The following is a 20,681-nucleotide window of genomic DNA, read 5'->3' on the forward strand; positions in this document are numbered from 1 at the left end:
TTCACTTAGTAAAAGTTTAAACCACCAGCTGAGTGCAAGTGTGTACAGTTGTGTTGTCTGTCAGTGTCTAAACCAGTGGAACATTTCATGTGTCTGAAATATGTCGCATGTAAACCACAAACAAGAGCTGTGCAAAATATAGACATTTCAATATGTACAGAAAACATACAAAACATTTAGTATGCAAGGCAAAAAATCTCTCTAGTACATTTATTGAGGTTTGTTTCCTTGATTTCCAGCTGCATGACAAATAATAAAATATAAAAATGTAGAACTAGCAGAAAATTCTTTGATTTCATGACAATGTTACATACATTAGGAATGAAGAAGTGAAATGTATATTTGGGACTGCCAGCTAATTTATGATCAAGTATTTGTTGCATGAAGTTTCATGAAAGTTGCAACAGCAAAAAGCATTTTTAAGCAACCTCATTTGCCCTGTGGTTTACAATTCTAACTACTAGTGTAAACGTCAGCGCATTTATAATAAAAAAACATGATGATTATCACTATTATATATAAGCAACATCTCCACTCATACCAACCAGAAAAAAAGAAAAGAAAAAAAACTTATATTAACGTCTACTACTCTGCATATTTAGATATGCTGAACTTAAAAAATGTATATGAAAATAACTATAGCTTGTAAAAAAGAAAAAAAAAATGATATAAAGGCACAGTTTGTATTTATAATGTATTCTACATCATACATTGGCGGTAGACAATCTTGCTCTGCTCTGGACAAGACCTGGTGTTACCGGCACACATGGAAAAATCTATTTCAGCACACTGAAAGAAGATGATATTATAATATGTAAGACAAAATATACATTCATTCTGTCATCATCGCCAATAAATTCTAACCGTAGATGAAGAGAATTTATTTTACACTTATTTCAGTTTTTAAAACACTTTTTTTTTTTTTTACTTTTTTCAATCACAATCGAGTATTTCATCAAGTCATGTAACAGCACCACATATTAAACATTTCAGTTTATTCAGATAATAAATTTATTCACTGCAAGAATCAGGACATGTATTGGAGGAAAAAACAAGATAATAATTCTTAATTATGCATTTTACCTGTAGATTATTTGAGTCATTTTTACATCTTCCAGTTGCATCAGTGTTGCTCTTCACCAAACCTGAAACAATGAATGAACGATCACTCAATTCATACAGCATGTGTAATATGGTAATGTTTGTGTAGATCTAGAGTCTTGTCTTCTTGTATTTAGTTCAGTGAGATCTGAACATACTCGCAGTAAAAGCAGTACAAACCTATTAATGCAATGATCAGAAGCACATTCAGCAGAACAGATGTGATGATGGTCAGGTTTCTCCATGGTGTCTCCTGTTCTGGAGTATCATTTGATTCCGTCTGATTCCTGTAGACTGAGTCTGTACAATACGTTTGGTTTTATCAGTCTTTATTCAATTTCAGTCTTTAACAGAACAAAGACACTTCAAAAATATTAGTTATTCATAAATGTGTATAATATATTTATTATTGAAAATCCATCTGAAATGAGAAAGTAACTCACGGCTGATGTAGATTTTGGTGCCGTTGCTGAATTTTTGTGGTTCACTAGTTTTCACACAATAATAAACTCCTAATTCATCAGCGGTGATATTTCTGATGAACAGACTACTGTTAGTTTTCACTGAGTATTTGAGTTTGAAGATTATGTTTTCATAGTCAGCTCCTCCAGTTCTGCTACTGAAAGTGCGTAAGATCAACTCTGGAGGATCCGGTGATTTCTGTCTGAACCAGTAAATCTCCTTTATATCAAGATCACAGCTTATAATCACATCAGCTCCTAAAGTTACTGCTGTGTTTGTTAGACTCTCTGTGCCTTGAGACCACATGAACAGATCTATGAGACAAATAATTAATTTTATAATTTATTAAGACATTAAATAAAAAGAAACCCCATTTACTGATTCAATATAATATGTGATAAACTCACAGATCTGAAGCTGGATGATCTTCATCGTGTGATCCAGATGAATATCTTCTGTTCTGTGATCATTCAAACATCTCTCACTGTGAGCGGAAACACAGTGAAACCTCGAGCACACAGAGAAGAGGAAGTCAGAGCTGGGCTTCTCTGATAGCACTTCAGCCATCTTCAGGCCTGTAACCTGAACTAAACGCAGTTTAGAAAAATGTTTAAAATACAAAAAATTTAAATTTTCCATACATAAATTGTATATATAACTTAAATAACAATCCTATGTGCAATTCTAAGAATTGTGATTTACAATGCTTTTTGTCATAAAAGAACAAATCAGTACATTCAGCTTTATGCAAAAAAATGCTTTATAATATAATTTGTTTTATTTTATTTTATTTTATATTATATCACTCATATTCCACAATGAAAAAGAAAAAAAAAACAGATTTTCAAATTTTCTAAAAGGAGAGAAACTGAAATATCACATTGACGTATGCATTCAGACATAAATATTCAGTATAAAAATAATAATAATAAAACCGGCGTTAGAAAAAAGTTGTATACTAAAAGTTGTAAATGTAAAAGTTGTAAAATGTATAAATAATAAATGAAATAAATGAATTAACCTCCATCTACACAATCTAAAATGGCAAATTTGGGCAAGGGAAGTTTTATCATTCAGTACATTCATGTACAGTAGTAATTTAAAGTGCTTTACATTGAATCATTTAGGAAAATATAACAGGTAAGAAATAACGAAGATGTAAAATTGGGTAAATAAAAGGTTATTAAATCACAGTGTCTCTATGCTTTCTGCATAGTGTTTCTGTCATGTGTCTAAGATTTCTATTCATACACTCTATTCATTCTTTTCTGTTGGGTTCAGTGCAGTTTTACTCTCAGTGTAGAATTCCTCATGTTTGTTTGCAGAGCTTGCTTTAGATTGTAACAGATTCACATGACAGTCCTCACTAAAATGTGCCACACTTTTGAGAACAGATAGAAATGATTAAAGATAAAAAGAAAAACACTAGAGATCCTTCAGAAGAAAATACAGAGCAACAAGTGCTAAACAAAGCCAGGATCTTTACACATTATTATTAAAGCTATCACTGGGACAGTACCTTTTAAAGGGTATACTTTTGTTACTTTTAGGTACTAATATGAACACTGTTGGTTCTTGATCACAATAATTTATTCCATTGACACATTTGTATTGCTATTCATATCTCTACCACATGATGCCACTGTAAACTCTTGTAGAAATTTTAATCAGGAAAGTGGCATTTACCTGAAATATGTCTCGTACAGCATTTAGTGAAACATCAATCAGTGTTTTATTTATTTGTTTTTCTTTTTAATATTTACTTATTTGTACTTTTTTATCTTTCATGTTTTATTTATAAATATATTAATGAATGCATTCCTTTATTTATTTACCCATGGTTAATTTATTGTAATGTTTGTATGGGTGAAACTAAATCAATGTTTGTATTCAAACAGCATGAATCTGTTATTGAACATGGAAAGATGGTGAATATTTAAACCTATATTCTTGTGCACTTTTGTCTGAAAGACTGCGTTGTTTGTTTAAATGCTGGAACAAGACTCTGGAGTGGTAGCCATGATGGAACAAAACTCAGAAATGGTGGCCATCATGAGAAGAGGCTTTGAACGGGCAGCCATCTCAGGACGAGACTCTGGAATGGCAGCCATGATGGGAAAAGACACTTCTGACTACCTCGCGTTGTGGGCTAGAAAGTCCACAAATGCCCCAAAGGACAGGTGCTCCATGCTGAACCTCCTCCAGATGCAGCTGGGCTCATCAAGGGTGTAGGTAAACAGGTCCTTGAGAGCTGCATCTTTGTAGTCCAGCCCCTCCGCATCACTCCTGGACTCCAGAGCACATTCCCTATAGTCAGCCCCTTGTTGACTCAGGTCAGCTTCCGGTCTCATTTCCATTCAGCTATTTTTAGCTGTACTAAACAGTTCGTTTTGTTGCTTGATATTGACAATTGATGTGTCCTATCATATTATTTTAATCTATTATCTTAATTGAGAATACACTGGTTTGTACTGCAGTAAACAGTTTTACCGTTTACTGCATGTTGTTATTCTCCTCGTTATTTACCTATAGCACCTAATGAAGTGGAAGTCTCACCCATAGACTTACTTCCACGTTGAGGAAAAAGGTGGATATGCCAGGTAGGTTATGAGCAAATACCACCAGTAGGATAGAGGTTTTGATTATAAAAACGTGTATTTTACAAATGGGTTTATGGCTTCAATATTTCATTTGCACTTGTGGGCGGGGCTGAAACACTGAAATGCATTGCCATTTTTTTATTGACTAAAGTCCACTCTTTTTGTGAACCTTGGAATTAAACTGAGTGTTCCTGTGGCTCAAGTGGTAGAGCAGCGCAATGTTGTGGGTTTGATTCCCAGGGAACATATGTTAGGTAAAAAAAAAAAGAAGCATAATTGCATAAATTTAATTTAATTTAAAGTCTCTAAATCCATTTTAATATGATCTTGATATAACAAATAGATAAAAAAAAACACATCATTAGTTGTAGTTCTTATAAGGACCTTAAACAGGACTCATTGTGTTGTAAACCTTACAAACTGAAATGATGAAAATAGTTAGTTTCACATGCATATACACCTTCACATGCAGGTGTTATTTTTATTTTAAAATTACTTGCCCATAAACGGCACATACTTTAAACTGATGTATAAAAGCAATATCTCACTCTCATCATGCTGTTGTCCTGAATTTCAGTACATTTGATTTATTATATTTAGATATTTAAGCTTTAAACTTTAACTTTGAGAGACACATCATGCTTTATATTTTCCTAAAATCCTTAACATGTCTGTGTTGGTGTTGAGTTGAAGAGGGTGATATCAGGACTGGAGAATCTGTTTCATTAATAACCAGTAATAACCTCCTGTTCATCAAGATCACAGTTTATGACCCAAATCTGTTTGTTGATCTTTTAAAAGTCTATGTTGCTTGACAAAATATGAGCAGATCTGTGAAAATAATAAAATAAAAATACACACACATACATACAAAACAATTTGTAATGTCATTGTGTCATAAAACAATGTCGATTTATTTATTAAGGGGACAAGGAAATATTGTTGCGCTCAGATGAAGGCTAGTTGTAAGTCCAGGTGCGTGAAAACCAGTAAAATGTAGAAGAGACTGTTGATGGTTCGCACTCTGAAAAACTAGACAAAGTCTTTAACAAAAAGAATCAATCATTTTATTAGAGCAAGAGCAGACGTTTCAGCCATCCAGCTATTCTCAATGCTCATAATGAATCAACAACAGACATGCAGTCAATTAATACCCGATAGATAATCAGGAAACAAGTAACAGGTGCAAAGGGAGGGGCTACAGCCCAGACCCAGAGAACAAATAGAAACACAATTCTTTTAATAGAAAAGTTAACAATATTTATCTCTAAAAAAGAATAAAGGCATTTACAGAAAACATGAATAGTTTATCTCTTCATTCATCCCTTTCGGGAAAAGGCTGTTCAGTTCAAAAATCCAAAAAGATTCTCTCTGTAGCAGTGTTTTATCTACATCACCACCTCTCCTTTTAGGCAAAACTCTTTCAATGCCCAGAAATTTCAGGTCAGAAATTGCATGCTTAGCTAGTTGAAAATGTTGGAAAACAGACGAAGTTGCATCACATCTCCTGATTGCACTCAAATGTTCCAAAATTCTCGTTCGTAAAGCCCTGATAGTTTTGCCTACATACAAAAATGGGCAAGGGCAGATCAAAATGTACACCACGTGAGTAGATCTACATGTAATCAATTGCTTGATTTTATATATCTTACGTGTGTGCGGATGTGTGAAAGATTGGAGTTTAAGGCAATGTATACAGGAAGTGCAACTTTTGCATGGAAAATTACCCTGGGCATTAGAAAGAGTTCCAGAAGGAGGCGTGGCAATATCAGCATGGACCAGCCTATATCTAAGGTTTGAGCTTCTAGAAAAGACACAAAGAGGCAAATTTTGAAAAAGTCCATTCAGTTGATAATCACTTTTAATTATATGCCAATGAGAATTAACAATGTTTCTAATTTCTCTGCTCAAAGGACTATGGGTCAGTTTTAGAATGCAGCGGTTCTCATTTTTTTTGGAGACCAAATTAGACGAATGTGTACCAGAGGCACGTACTTTGTTTAGTGCTGTATCAAGCCGACTGTTGGGATATCCCCTAGAGTTAAAATCTCTGTATAGAAGTCTTGCTTTTACCTCAAAGTCATTTTTGTCAGAGCAGATACGATGCAATCTGGTGAACTGACTGAAAGGCAGACCACGTTTCAGGGATGTTGGGTGAGCACTTGTGGCATGAAGTAAGCTATTTTTCTCTGTGTCTTTCCTATATAAAGATGAAACAATATGTCCATCAATAACAGAAATACAGGTGTCTAAAAAGTTCACACTAGTGGCACTCGCTGTATAGGTGTACTTAATAGAAGATCTTAAGCAATTCATGTATAAGACAAACAGTTCAAATTCAGATAATGAACCATGAAAAATTACAAAACAGTCGTCAATGTATCTCTTGAACAATATTATCTTCTCCAAAAAAGGATTGTTATTGAACACATACTGTTCTTCCAAAAAACCAAGATATAGATTGGCATAGTCAGGGGCCATAGTGGCACCCATAGCTGTGCCACTGATCTGAAGGTAATATTGATGTTCAAACAAGAAATAGTTTTTAGTGAGCACTAATTCAGACATATCTACAATGAATTTAGTAGGTAAACCATCATCATTAGTCCGAAGATCAAGAAAATACTTCAAGGCAGTCAAACCATCAGTATGGGGAATGTTTGTATATTAAGAGGTTACATCCATAGTAGCAAGCAGAACATCCTGACCTAGATGACTAATTTGAGACAGACATTTAAGAAAGTCAGATGTGTCCTTGAGATAGCTTGGGAGCAAAGTAACCAAAGGTCTGAGAATGAAGTCTACAAAATTAGAAAGAGGTTCAGTAAGACTATTATTACCTGCAACAATTGGACGACCTGGTGGATTAGATAGATTTTTATGAACCTTAGGCAAAATATAGAAGGCTGGTCTAGTTGGGGTACGATTGAACAAATATTGAAATTCTCATTCAGAGATAAGAGAAGAGGAGTGAGCTTGCTGAAGGAATAGTTCTATTTTCATTTGGAAATCTACTGGTAGGATCAGTGGGCAAAGCTCTATAATAAGACAGGTCTTGTAATTGTCTTAGAACCTCCTGATCGTACAGGGTTTTAGGCATAATTACTAGACCACCTCCCTTATCAGATTTATTTATTAACAAAATTAAAATATTCAAAAAGTACAATAAACTCAAAGAGAAGAAGCTGCATGGCCTTCAGGATGTTAAAACACTAAAGTTTAAACAGTGCAGTCTTGTTTCTTTCACATAGCTATAAACTTTACCATAGCGCTTTTCAAATAACAGGGTGATTTTAACCACAATCATGAGGAAGTTAAAGGCAGGTTTGCTCTGACCACATGTGTGTTTTATTTTATTTAAAATCAAACATTAACCCATATACAAGAGCTTTTATCTTTTATCTTTTAGATATTAATCTCTAATTCCGTACCTTTAATGGTCACACTTTATTTTTATGTCCAATAATTAACCTAATTTGATGCTTGTTAATAGTTTGTAAGGTATTTTCTAAGTTTAGATATGGGGTAGAGATTAAGGAGTCTAAAATTAGTCAGTGTTACTGCTGTTATTCTGTTTCCAACTGAAATGTTTGTTTGACAGTTTATGGAAATAAATAAGATGAACAGAATAAAATTGGTTAAAAATCAGCAGTAAAATAGGTCTAGGTTTACATTTACTCATAGTGTGTCGGGTTCATGTTCACTTGGTCATAGTTACACTTGCATGCAGGATGTGGTTTAAAGTTTATACCATCTGCTGCATGCAAGTGTATAAAGTGTTGTTCATGAAGTGTTCATCAATATATATATATATATATATATATATATATATATATATATTCCCAGTGGTATGACAAATTATAAAACATAAAAGCTGAAAAATTCATTGGCTGTAAAGGACAACAGTTCTCTGCTCTTTGCAATACCCAGTGTTACAAGGACACATGTAAAAATCAATTTCAACACACTGAAAGAGAAATATATTATATATTAGTGTCCATATACAGTATGTAAGACATGATGTACAGTCAGCCAATCATTTTTTGCAAATGAATTCTCACAAGGGATGAAGGGTTTTATTTTTTAAGCATGACAGGCTCGAATCACATTTTTAAAAGGGGTGATATTATGCTTTTTCACTTTTTACCACTTTAGTCAGTTCTGTAATGTTGCTGTTTGAGAATGAATAAAAAAATCTGCAAAGTTAAAAGCACAAATTTCAGTTCAAAAGGAGATATTTCAAAAACTTCAACAAACGACTCTTTTGGACTACAACACACATTTTTCGGGATTTGTGATATCCCAAATATCGATGAATGGAACAAGACCTGGTTGAGGTGCACAAGAGAAGGCAACGAGTGTTATCACTATGTCTGAGACATCGTAGCTTTCCTAAGGCAGACGAACTTAGAGTGGTTACAATCATCTGGGTTGAAATCAAGCTCAAATTGATTTGATTTTGACGCAATATTTAAACTGAAGCTGGCAGGTGGCTATGATATGGGGCGTGAGATTTCCTAACTAGATGCCGAGTGGAGCCAATCACAACACGGACTGGCACAGCTAACCAATCACAGCACACACCAGTCCAGCTAACCAATCACAACACACACTGGCCCAGTTAACCCATCACAGCACACAGTGGCCCAGTTAACCCATCACAGCACACAGTGGCCCAGCTAACCAATCACAGCATGTGTAATATGGTAATGTTTGTGTAGATCTAGAGTCTTGTCTTCTTGTATTTAGTTCAGTGAGATCTGAACATACTCGCAGTAAAAGCAGTACAAACCTATTAATGCAATGATCAGAAGCACATTCAGCAGAACAGATGTGATGATGGTCAGGTTTCTCCATGGTGTCTCCTGTTCTGGAGTATCATTTGATTCTGAGTCTGTACAATACGTTTGGTTTTATCAGTCTTTATTCAATTTCAGTCTTTAACAGAACAAAGACACTTCAAAAATATTAGTTATTCATAAATGTGTATAATATATTTATTATTGAAAATCCATCTGAAATGAGAAAGTAACTCACGGCTGATGTAGATTTTGGTGCCGTTGCTGAATTTTTGTGGTTCACTAGTTTTCACACAATAATAAACTCCTAATTCATCAGCGGTGATATTTCTGATGAACAGACTACTGTTAGTTTTCACTGAGTATTTGTCTTCAAAGATGCTGTTTTCATATAAGGCTTCTCCAGTTCTGCTACTGAAAGTGCGTAAGATCAACTCTGGAGGATCTGATGATTTCTGTCTGAACCAGTAAATCTCCTCTATATCAAGATCACAGCTTATAATCACATCAGCTCCTAAAGTTACTGCTGTGTTTGTTAGACTCTCTGTGCCTTGAGACCACATGAACAGATTTATGAGAGAAATAATTTATTTTATAATTTATTAAGACATTAAATAAAAAGAAACCCCATTTACTGATTCAATATAATATGTGATAAGCTCACAGATCTGAAGCTGGATGATCTTCATCGTGTGATCCAGATGAATATCTTCTGTTCTGTGATCATTCAAACATCTCTCACTGTGAGCGGAAACACAGTGAAACCTCGAGCACACAGAGAAGAGGAAGTCAGAGCTGGGCTTCTCTGATAGCACTTCAGCCATCTTCAGGCCTGTAACCTGAACTAAATGCAGTTTAGAAAAATGTTTAAAATACAAAAATTGAAATTTGACATACATAAATTTTATATATAACTTAAATAACAATCCAATTTGTAATTCTAAGAATTGATTTACAATGCTTTTTGTCATAAAAGAACAATTCAGTACATTCAGCTTTATGCAAAAAAAAAATATTCATAATATATAATTTGTTTTTCTATTTTCTATTATATCATACCTTTTCCATAATGACAAAGCAAAAGAATAAATAAATAAAAACAGATTTACAAATTTACTAAAAGGCAAGAAACTGAAATATCACATTGACATAAGTATTCAGACCATTTGACATGCACTTTTCTCTGGATCATCCTTACAGAGAACTGTGACTTTGTGAGTTGAGCAATAAAGAAAGCTCATATATAGTGGGGAAAAAATAATAATAATAAAAAAACACAGTCAGGAAAGTTTAAAATGTACCCTCTGGCCATACTTCCTTGAAAGAAAACTTAAGTCTCCACATCTTTGACTCAGTTTGTGTTCCTCATCCACAAGTGGGACAAAGCAGGAAAATTGGCCTGCTTCTGTGAAATTCAGATGAGAGGTTTCCATTCTCATACTCTGTGGGAAAACTTTCTATTTGACATTTGAACATTATGTCCTGGCCTTTTGTTGAGGGAATGCCATTTTCAATATCATAAACAACCATGCTATTATTGCATCTCCAAAACACATGAATTTCTTCTGGCTTTAGCTCCTTTTCCTTGTATGAACCTGGTAATATAACAGAGCCTCCAACGCCACCAGTGATTTGACCCTGGTCCTGAAGAGACAGGAGATGAGAGTAACAACATTTGAAGCAAATCATGTCAGTATTACCAAACATGTAAACTGATTACTGAATTCTAACCTTTGCCTGTGAGATCCAGAAAATAAAGAAATAATAAATAAATTAACCTCCATCTACACAATCTAGAAGGGCAAATTTAGGCAAGGGAAGTTTAGTCATTCAGTACATTTATGTACAGTAGTAATTCAAAGTGCTTTACATTGAATAATTTAGGAAAATATAACAGGTAAGAAATAACGAAGATGTAAAATTGGGTAAAAAAAGGTTATTAAATCACAGTGTCTCTATGCTTTCTGCATAGTGTTTCTGTCATGTGTTTAGGATTTCTATTCATACACTCTATTCATTCTTTTCTGTTGGGTTCAGTGCAGTTTTACTCTCAGTGTAGAATTCCTCATGTTTGTTTGCAGAGCTTGCTTTAGATTGTAACAGATTCACATGACAGTCCTCACTAAAATGTGCCACACTTTTGAGAACAGATAGAAATGATTAAAGATAAAAAGAAAAACACTAGAGATCCTTCAGAAGAAAATACAGAGCAACAAGTGCTAAACAAAGCCAGGATCTTTACACATTATTTTTAAAGCTGTTACCTTTTTAAAAGTATACTTTTGTTACTTTTAGGTACTAATATGAACACTGTTGGTTCTTGATCACAATAATTTATCCCATTGACACATTTGTATTGTTATTCATATCTCTACCACATGATGCCACTGTAAACTCTTGTAGAATTTTTAATCAGGAAAGTGGCATTTACCTGAAATATGTCCTGTACAGCATTTAGTGAAACATCAATCAATGTTTTATTTAATTGTTTTTCTTTTTAATATTTACTTATTTGTACTTTCTTATCTTTCATGTTTTATTTATAAATATATTAATGCATGTATTCCTTTATTTATTTACCCATGGTTTATTTATTGTAATGTTTGTATGGGTGAAACTATATGTTTAAACAAATCAATGTTTGTATTCAAACAGCATGAATGTGTTTTTAAACATGGAAAGATGGTGACTATTTAAACATATATTCTTGTGCACTTTTGTCTGAAAGACTGCGTTGTTGGATTACATGCTACCTAGAATCCAAGCAAAAATCCCTTTGATTAGACATCTTTCGAATCTGAAATCTCCTTCTCAAACCTAATCTAATCTAATCTTTGAAGATTTCCAGAAAAATAAAAATAATAACCGTCTACAATGTCCCAGATGCCGCCACAGACACAAGTCCTTGTGACACAGCGAAGAGAAGGACGTGTTTGATAGTTTTAACTCAGACTGAGCAAACTGCTTTCATCTGGAGAATTCTCCACTGAATCATGATGACTCAGTGATGTTCGTGTTTCACTAGACACAAGTCTTTTGAATCACAGACAGCCAGAGTAACAAACAGAAAGTCCCTTCAGTACATACAGTGCTCCATATGATATCACACTGGAATATTTTGGTATACTTTGCCCTTATAGCATATATATATGTATATATATATATATATATATATATATATATATATATATATATATACATTTGGCTGATATATGTTGCTGCATAGTAGACATAAATTGCCTATAAAAGCTGTTTATGCATTTGGATTCCAAACTAAGTGAAGATAATCATTGGTTTCAATCAATTTCAGCTTTCACTGCCATAAGTCTGCACTGGAACTGCAATAATATATGCAATTGTGATAAACATGGACTTGGAATGAATAGGTGAGCTTCTGAGTTTGATTAAGACAGTGCATGGATGACCATTATAAGCTGCCTGTGAACATGCGGCAGGTTGCTGTTCACGTCACCATGGTAACCTCATGTCCGGAATGTTTATTCAGTTCCCGCTGGATCGAGGAGTTATAGGCAATCACCTTTACATCCAAAAATAAACAATGAAATCCAGTTTATGCTTCAAAAACAACAACAACAACAACAACAACACAAATTCAAAGTGGAATATCAGGGTAAATAGAGTTGTGCTTTTTTAATCTTAGTTTACCATTTATAATTTAGAATTAATAATTCATATTTAGAATTTTAATATGTATAAATTAATATTCATATTCATATTATAATTATTTATAATTGATTTTCTATCTATCTACATTACAATTAATATGGTAAATCTAAAATTGAATAAATATTATAAATATGTAAGTGTTAAATGTAATACTCAGTATAATTATTTGTAATATTAACCATATTAATTGTAATTTTAAATATATATTTCATATAATAAATTAATAATATAAGTGGCTTATAGAGAAAAACGTACTGTGCCATGGTATAACAGTAATACTCACTCTCTCAAGAAAGTAACTCGTAGTCTTGAACGCAAATGGAGAAAAACTAACTTGGAAGTTTTTAGAATTGCATGGAAAAACAGTATGTCCAGCTATAGACAGGCTCTAAAAACTGCTAGGGCAGAGCATATACACAAACTCATTGAAAATAACCAAAACAATCCAAGGTTTTTATTTAGCACAGTGGCTAAATGAACAAATTACCAGACGCCACCTGATTCAAATATTCCACCAACGTTAAATAGTAATGACTTTATGAATTTCTTCACTGATAAAATAGATAACATTAGAAATACAATAGCGGATGTAGATTCTACAGCGTCTAACACTTCAGTTTCATCCATCGCACCCAAAGATAAACTGCAGTGCTTTACAACTATAGGACAGGAAGAGCTAAATAAACTTATCACTGTATCTAAACCAACAACATGTTTATTAGATCCTGTACCCACTAAATTACATAAAAGAGCTGTTACCTGTAGCCGAAGAACCGCTTCTCAATATCATTAACTCGTCGTTATCTTTAGGTCACGTCCCAAAACCATTCAAGCTGGCGGTTATTAAGCCTCTTATTAAGAAACCAAAACTAGATCCTGGTGTACTGGCAAATTATAGGCCTATTTCAAATCTTCCATTTATGTCTAAAATTTTAGAAAAAGTTGTGTCTGCTCAATTGAGCACCTTCCTGCATAAAAATGATCTGTATGAAGAATTTCAGTCAGGTATCAGGCCCCACCATAGCACAGAAACTGCACTTGTTAAAATTACAAATGACCTGCTTCTTGCGTCAGATCAAGGCTGCATCTCATTTCTAGTCTTACTTGATCTTAGTGCTGCGTTCGACACCATAGATCATGACATACTCATAGATCGATTACAAAACTATACAGGTATTCAAGGGCAGGCTCTAAGATGGTTTAGATCCTACCTGTCCGATCGCTACCATTTTGTTTACTTAAATGGGGTGTCATCTCATTTATCATCAGTAAAATATGAAGTGCCACAAGGATCCGTCCTAGGTCCCCTTCTATTTTCAATATACATGTTGCCCCTTGGTAATATTATTAGAAAATACGGAATTAGCTTCCACTGTTATGCTGATGATACTCAGCTATATATCTCAACGAGACCAGATGAAACTTCCCAATTATCTAAGCTAACAGAGTGTGTTAAAAATGTAAAAGATTGGATGACAAATAATTTTCTCCAATTAAATTCGGATAAGACAGAGAAATTAATTATTGGACCAAAAAACACCACACAGAAACTTGTAGATTACAATCTGCAACTAGACAGATGTACTGTTACTTCCTCTACAGTCAGAAATCTGGGTGTTATATTAGACAGCAATTTGTCTTTTGAAAATCAAATTTCCAATGTTACAAAAACTGCATTCTTCCATCTTAGAAACATTGCCAAGCTACGAAACATGTTATCTGTTTCTGATGCAGAAAAGCTAGTTCATGCTTTCATGACCTCTAGACTGGACTATTGTAATGCACTTCTAGGTGGTTGTCCTGCTTCGTCAATAAACAAGCTACAGGTCGTCCAAAATGCAGCAGCTAGATTCCTTACCAGGTCAAGAAAATATCATCATATTACCCCAATTTTACAGTCTCTGCACTGGCTACCTATTAAGTTCCGTATCAGTTACAAATTATCATTACTTACCTATAAGGCCCTAAATGGTTTAGCTCCTGCGTACCTAACTAGCCTTCTACCACGCTACAACCCATCACGCACCCTAAGGTCACAAAACGCTGGACTTTTGGTAGTTCGTAGGATAGCAAAGTCCACTAAAGGAGGTAGAGCTTTTTCACATTTGGCTCCCAAACTCTGGAATAGCCTTCCTGATAATGTTCGGGGTTCAGACACACTCTCTCTGTTTAAATCTAGATTAAAAACGCATCTCTTTCGCCAAGCATTCGAATAATGTATCTCTTAAATTGTGAGTGTAGTTGCATCTGCATTTTTATTCTTTAGCTTGGGTTAAACTAATTTTACTTTGTTGGATCAGCAGCTATGCTAATGATGTCTCTATTTTGTTTCTATGTTTTGCCACAAGCTCCAGTCTGGATCCAGAACACCTGAGAAGAGATGATGCTGACCCTCAGAGGACCCCAGATGATCCTAACCTTGAATCAACAAACAGAACTAACAATTATTGCTACATGTGTGACTGCATCATATAATTACTATTAGTTAATAATATTGATAGTTCATCGTCTAGCTGACTACGTCTTGTATTATTATTATTATTATTTTTTATTTTTTCTAAAATCCTGTCAAACGTGCACAATCTACTAGCTACTACTAAATATTGTAGAAACATAATTTTCTGTAAAGTTGCTTTGTAACGATTTGTATTGTAAAAAGCGCTATACAAATAAACTTGAATTGAATTGGCTTATGGAGCATCATGATACATTTAATCGTGCTTTTGTAATCTTACGTGGGCATCTTTATAATTAATATATATTAATACAATAACAGTTATATAACAAATAATATTGTAAATATTACATATAACTAATACAACAACTATATAATTAATACATTTTAATTATGCTTATAAATTGTTATACATATAAATCAATTGTTTGTATATGAATGTGTATATATATATATATATATATATATATATACACAAATTTAGATAATGGAATATAGAGTACTAATTATAATATAATTTATATATTTTGTTTAAGTTTATATAATATACATGTACACTTAAAATGTTTTTAATGGTTTAATGTTTATTTCTTTTTTATTATGTATAATTATTGGGGTAAAACCTTCTGCCCCAAATGTGTATTATTTTATAAAATGTTAGATTTCAAAGATGCTGTGTTTTATGCTGAGGCTATAAAATGCACATTCATGTGAGAGACTTGCACATAATAAGAATATACCCACTCAGTCTGTTGTCTCTAAATGAATGCTTGAGTAAATGAGATGGGAAGAGCAGTTCTTCACCCCCTGTGTCTCTCTTCCCCTGCTCATATCCTGCTCATATTCCTCTGCAGGAGCATCTTTGTTCAGGACAGTATGAGTTTGAATCTCCTGGATACACTTTAGAAGTCTGTAAAGAAGAATGAAGAAAAACGACACGAGAATAAGAAAAGCGAGAGGTTTGCCTTCTAGTATAATCTCTGAGGGCATAAAGAAGAGTGTAAGTGCTGTCTTGAGCAGTTTTTATACACTCAGATGTCTTTTATCCATCAGCAGGCACTGAAATCGTAACGAGTGGCGCGAGAGCTCCCCTGGCACACTTACCTCTGCAGAAAGACAATATGGTCTGGCAACGTAATTATGCCCAAGTAATTATAGTCAACACTTTGTGAGATGGCTGGTTAGCCCACATTCAGACAGTCTCAGTCTAACCCACCACAAATGACACATAATACAAAATATGACCCTTAATCTATATAATTCACGTCAAAATCCCAAAGTGTCTCATTATGTTGCGTTTACACTGCATTTACACTGCACTGAAAACCGAATGTTTGGTAACGTGTTGTAGCGATAGATACGACAGAAGGACTAACTGTAAAGACTTTGTGTCTTTAAGGATTTTTTTTTTTTTTACCAAACTATTGGCTATTTTGGGTCACTCCCGCTGCTTTAATCCTCTCAGATATGAGATCAAAAACTGTTTGTTTTGTCCAATTTATTTTTTTTTAAATACAATTTAAACGTTTGCTTTTACCATTTCTGTGGTACTTACATGAATAAATAATTTACTAAACCAAACGACGAAAAGATTGGTGAAGCCTCTTAATTGCGTAATAATGAATTATAATTTTACAGAAGACTAGCGTATAAAACTGAAAGACTAGCAACTTACTGTTTGCCATACATGTTGTTTGTTTCTCTTAGTGGTTTACTATGTATACACTGCAGCATGAAAACTACAGTGAAATGCCTGTCAACTGTTTTAAACTGCACCATCCTAATCAAACACGAACCCCGCGCGCGCTCTGTCGAGCGTGTAACGCTACGCTAAAGCGCGTGTCCCGGTAAAGAGCGACACTCTGCGTCATGTGACGGCGGACGGACGGAGAGATGAAGATGGCGCAGCACCGGCGCTGAAGAGGTTCCCCGTTCACCCCGTCAAATCACGGGAAATCGCGTCGAGTACGCGTAAAAGAGCGCCGCGCGCGCACGCGACTCGAGAAACGCTCAAGGTTAGCTTGTCCTCTTCTTGTTTTGTTGGATTCCGGCGGCTAATCACGACTGACCGAGTCAGTGAAATAAATACACGAGCGTCTCCATCCTCAGATGCTGCTGCGCCGCCGCTTCCATAGCGCGAGATCCAGACGCGCGCGGAGCTGACGCGTGAAGCACGTCTGTGTGATGAGACACACGGCTGTGAGACAAACACGTCTGACCGTCTGCTTCAACTTTAATTCATGTGTCACCGTACATGACATTTAACCGAAACTCTTCTAATATCTTGGTTATTTTACCGGGATCATGTGGACAGCTACCGAGGACGAGAAAATCGGCGTGGGTGAGTTGAAAATATGATATAAATATACGAGTTAAGCTAAACCAAACTAATTCCAGATATGTTTTATGTGGCTTATGAATCATTTTAAGCAAGAAGAAGGCAAAGGATATATAAAACTAGATGATGTTACCATTCAATGTTAATGCTGAGGAGAAATACATGACACGTTTTAGTGAATTTAACACTTTTACCTGTCTTTTTTTGTCATAAAGTGTTTAATTCGTCATGTAAATCGTTCTGCACGACTGTTGAATACTAACGTGTTGTTACAGTGGTGTACACCGCTAGTGTTGACGGTATAAACTCGACCGACAGGGGGCGATGCGAGCGGTGCGTCTCCAACAGGTGGACTACATCTGATATTGAGGTCTAACACTCATCATCCACTCAAAAATCATCTTCTGAGAGAACATAAGGGTCTAGGACAAATGGACAGCGTGTTCATTCAACAAATGCACCGTGTCAGCATGTGCATCGGTCACCGTTTACTCTGAAAGTGTCACGGCGGTGCGTGAAATGCCAGTTCAGCTTCCCTACTGTGCCTGACAGATCCAGACAAGCTTCATGTGCACACAGAAGCAAATTCAAACACAGAACGTATTGATATACCTCCAACTGAAGGAAACAGCCCTGTATGGATTATAAAAGAAGGAAACGTTACTGCAGTAAATTGGGAATTTTTAATTATTGGTCTCATAAGGCCCTGATGAGTCACCATTTCAGAGAGAGCAGCATTAATGCGGGTGTATGCTTGGTCATGTACAATCTAGCCGTCACGTCGGGTCAGATAAATGCAGATTAATAAGATGCATTGTTGTGTAACTTGACTCAGTCCTGGTGGTGCACTTCCCGTGCTCGTGTGAGTCACGATACAAAATGGCATCCTTCACTAGTTTTTTCTTTGCAAGATGCTATTTGCTGGCTTTTGTTGTTGTTGTTGTGGCGTTAGTGATTTGAAGCATTTTTAGTTGCATCAAACTTTAATTACGCATATATGGGAGACTCTTTAGTGCAACTTTTCTGTCTCTAAGAATGGTTCTAAAGAAGAAGCCTCAATACATTTTTAATTGCCTGTCTTTAAAGAGTGTGCAAACACTTAATCGTCTAAAATACAATGTTACCATTTGTATAACAATTAAAAAAGCATTTCAGAAAACAACTGCATTTTTCTTATATTTGGGTATTTTGAAAATGCGATATTTCAAATGTAACATATAAGAGGACATTAATCTGCATGACCTTTTCACATTTATTAAAATATAGGTCTGTGTCATTATAACAAACCAGTTAGTGTTAACAGTTGTTGGTGAAATATGTCATGGTTTTAATGTCTGAAAATAAATACATATACTGTATATATATATATATATATATATATATATATATATATATATATATATATATATATATATATATATATATATATTCTGAATACAAAGGTGATTGAAAAAATCTTTTATCCAAAATTTAAAAAAATCAAACTGAATAATATAAATAATACTGAAATGACATTGTTACGACCACAGGATATACCAAAATACAAGTTTTAAGTTATACAACTAGGTTTCTAGTTGTCAAAATTGTCCCTCAAATGAAAAATCACACTTGAATGGTGAAGAGATGAGAATGTAAATGCATTGCCAGTCCATTTTGTTTGCAAGTAAGGGAAAAGCAGTCAAAGTCAAACTTAACATTTCTCCCCAGGGAGTCGTAGAACCTTAGATAAAACCCATTTGTCATAACTGTCACCTGACATCTGCTTTAGTTTTAACAATTATATTTTAAGAGCTACAGAATTATAAACTTACAGGAACAGACCAACTATTTGTCATCTAAGAAAAGCAGATCTGTCAAAAGGAAGGGAGTTTTACATTCCGACCCAGCAGAAGGTGGTAACTCATGGATGTGCTCCAAAAAGCCGACCCCCCTGAGATTCTGGCACGCCATTGAAAAACAGCTATTCACGCTGGCTCTGTGTGAATGGGTCTTTGTGATGCAATGGGCATGTTGAATGTGATGCTAACCCCACAGCCTGCTAATGCACCACACAGTTCACATCAATGAAGGCCATTTTTCCTCCTCATCTCCAATTATACTGTAGAAAAACATGTTGAATCAATAGTGGTTTGATAGTAATGTTGCTTTTATATTAAATTAATAGTTCAGTCAAAATGAAAATTTGCTAAATGTAAAACCATAAGGCAATCCAAGATAAAGATGAGTTTGTTGCTTTATCAGATTTGGAGAAATTTAGCATTACATCTCTGCAGTGAATGGGTGCCGTCAGAATGAGAGTCCAAACAGCTGATACAAAAAAAACACAATAATTCACAAGTAATCCATACCAGTCCAGTCCATCAGTTAACATCTTATGAAGTGAAAAGCTGTGTTTTAGTCCATAATATTGCTTTCTCCAGTGAAAATGTCTTCTCTGAATCAGGAGAGAAATCTGCACAGATCAAGCACCGTTTACAAGCAAAACAGTCCAAAATACTTCTAAACAAACACGTGGATGGATTTTGATGTGAGAGACAACAGTAGGCAGAGCTTTTCATTGGATAAAGTGTTGTTAAGGATTATGGACTTATTTTGGAGAAAAGAAGCAACCGTTTAAATTTAAAACGCCTTGATGGCTTTGTTTGTTTTTTTTGTTTTTTTTTTTACAAACATGCAGCTTTTCACTTCACAAGTCATTGATTGATGGACTGGAGTATGGTGTGGATTACTTGTGGAATATTGTAGTGTTTTTCATCAGCTGTTTGGACTCTCATTCTGACGGCACCCATTCACTGGATCCATTGGTGAACTGCTTCAGATATTTGATGGCAAATTTGAATTTTTTGGGACATGAACAGGTTATATCAATATAGAAACAGAACATTTTGAGGTTGTAAAGGAAATTATCATATTTGAGATGATGATTTATGCCACATATAAAATAATTCAACCTCTGATTATGAGGACAAGGCTCCCAAAGTATGGCTTTATTTTACTTCACTATCCAGCACTGCTTCCTCTACATATTTCATATATAACATTGTTGATATAATGGAGATAATAAGATGGAAATCTACTGTAAGAGGGCAATAGTGCTTAATTTGATGGTTAAAGAGACAAATTTCAAAATGCGCCTTTTGCAATGAGACATAAATAATTTATTCTGTAAGCAGAAGCAACCAATTATATGGGTTTACCAAGATGCAAAAGTCCAGCTGGTCACGTGGTTTCAAAATGGC

At 34.7% G+C, this 20,681-nt stretch overlaps 1 protein-coding gene and 1 gene segment (V, D, J or C); one reads left to right on the forward strand and one right to left on the reverse strand.

Annotated features, from left to right (window-relative positions):
• Nucleotides 1-660: 660 nt before the first annotated feature.
• Nucleotides 661-2,065, reverse strand: LOC132131718 (Ig kappa chain V-III region 50S10.1-like). The segment is given in 5 exon segments: nt 661-789; nt 1,084-1,145; nt 1,282-1,359; nt 1,545-1,877; nt 1,971-2,065. Coding segments are annotated over 5 exon segments (588 nt in total).
• Nucleotides 2,066-16,968: 14,903 nt separating this feature from the next.
• LOC132131188 (dedicator of cytokinesis protein 3-like) overlaps nt 16,969-20,681 on the forward strand; it is a 181,724-nt gene continuing 178,011 nt past the window's right edge. For 4 of the 5 annotated variants that reach the window (XM_059543183.1, XM_059543184.1, XM_059543185.1 and 1 more), the window contains exon 1: nt 16,970-17,445. In XM_059543183.1, coding sequence (XP_059399166.1) covers nt 17,409-17,445 — 37 coding nt within the window. In that variant the 5' untranslated portion in view covers nt 16,970-17,408. Of the gene's footprint in view, nt 17,446-20,681 lie in introns of all 5 variants that reach the window. The other variant, XM_059543182.1, reaches the window with a different exon arrangement.

The sequence above is a fragment of the Carassius carassius genome, chromosome 48 (assembly GCF_963082965.1).
Source record: "Carassius carassius chromosome 48, fCarCar2.1, whole genome shotgun sequence".
NCBI classification, from domain to species: domain Eukaryota; kingdom Metazoa; phylum Chordata; class Actinopteri; order Cypriniformes; family Cyprinidae; genus Carassius; species Carassius carassius.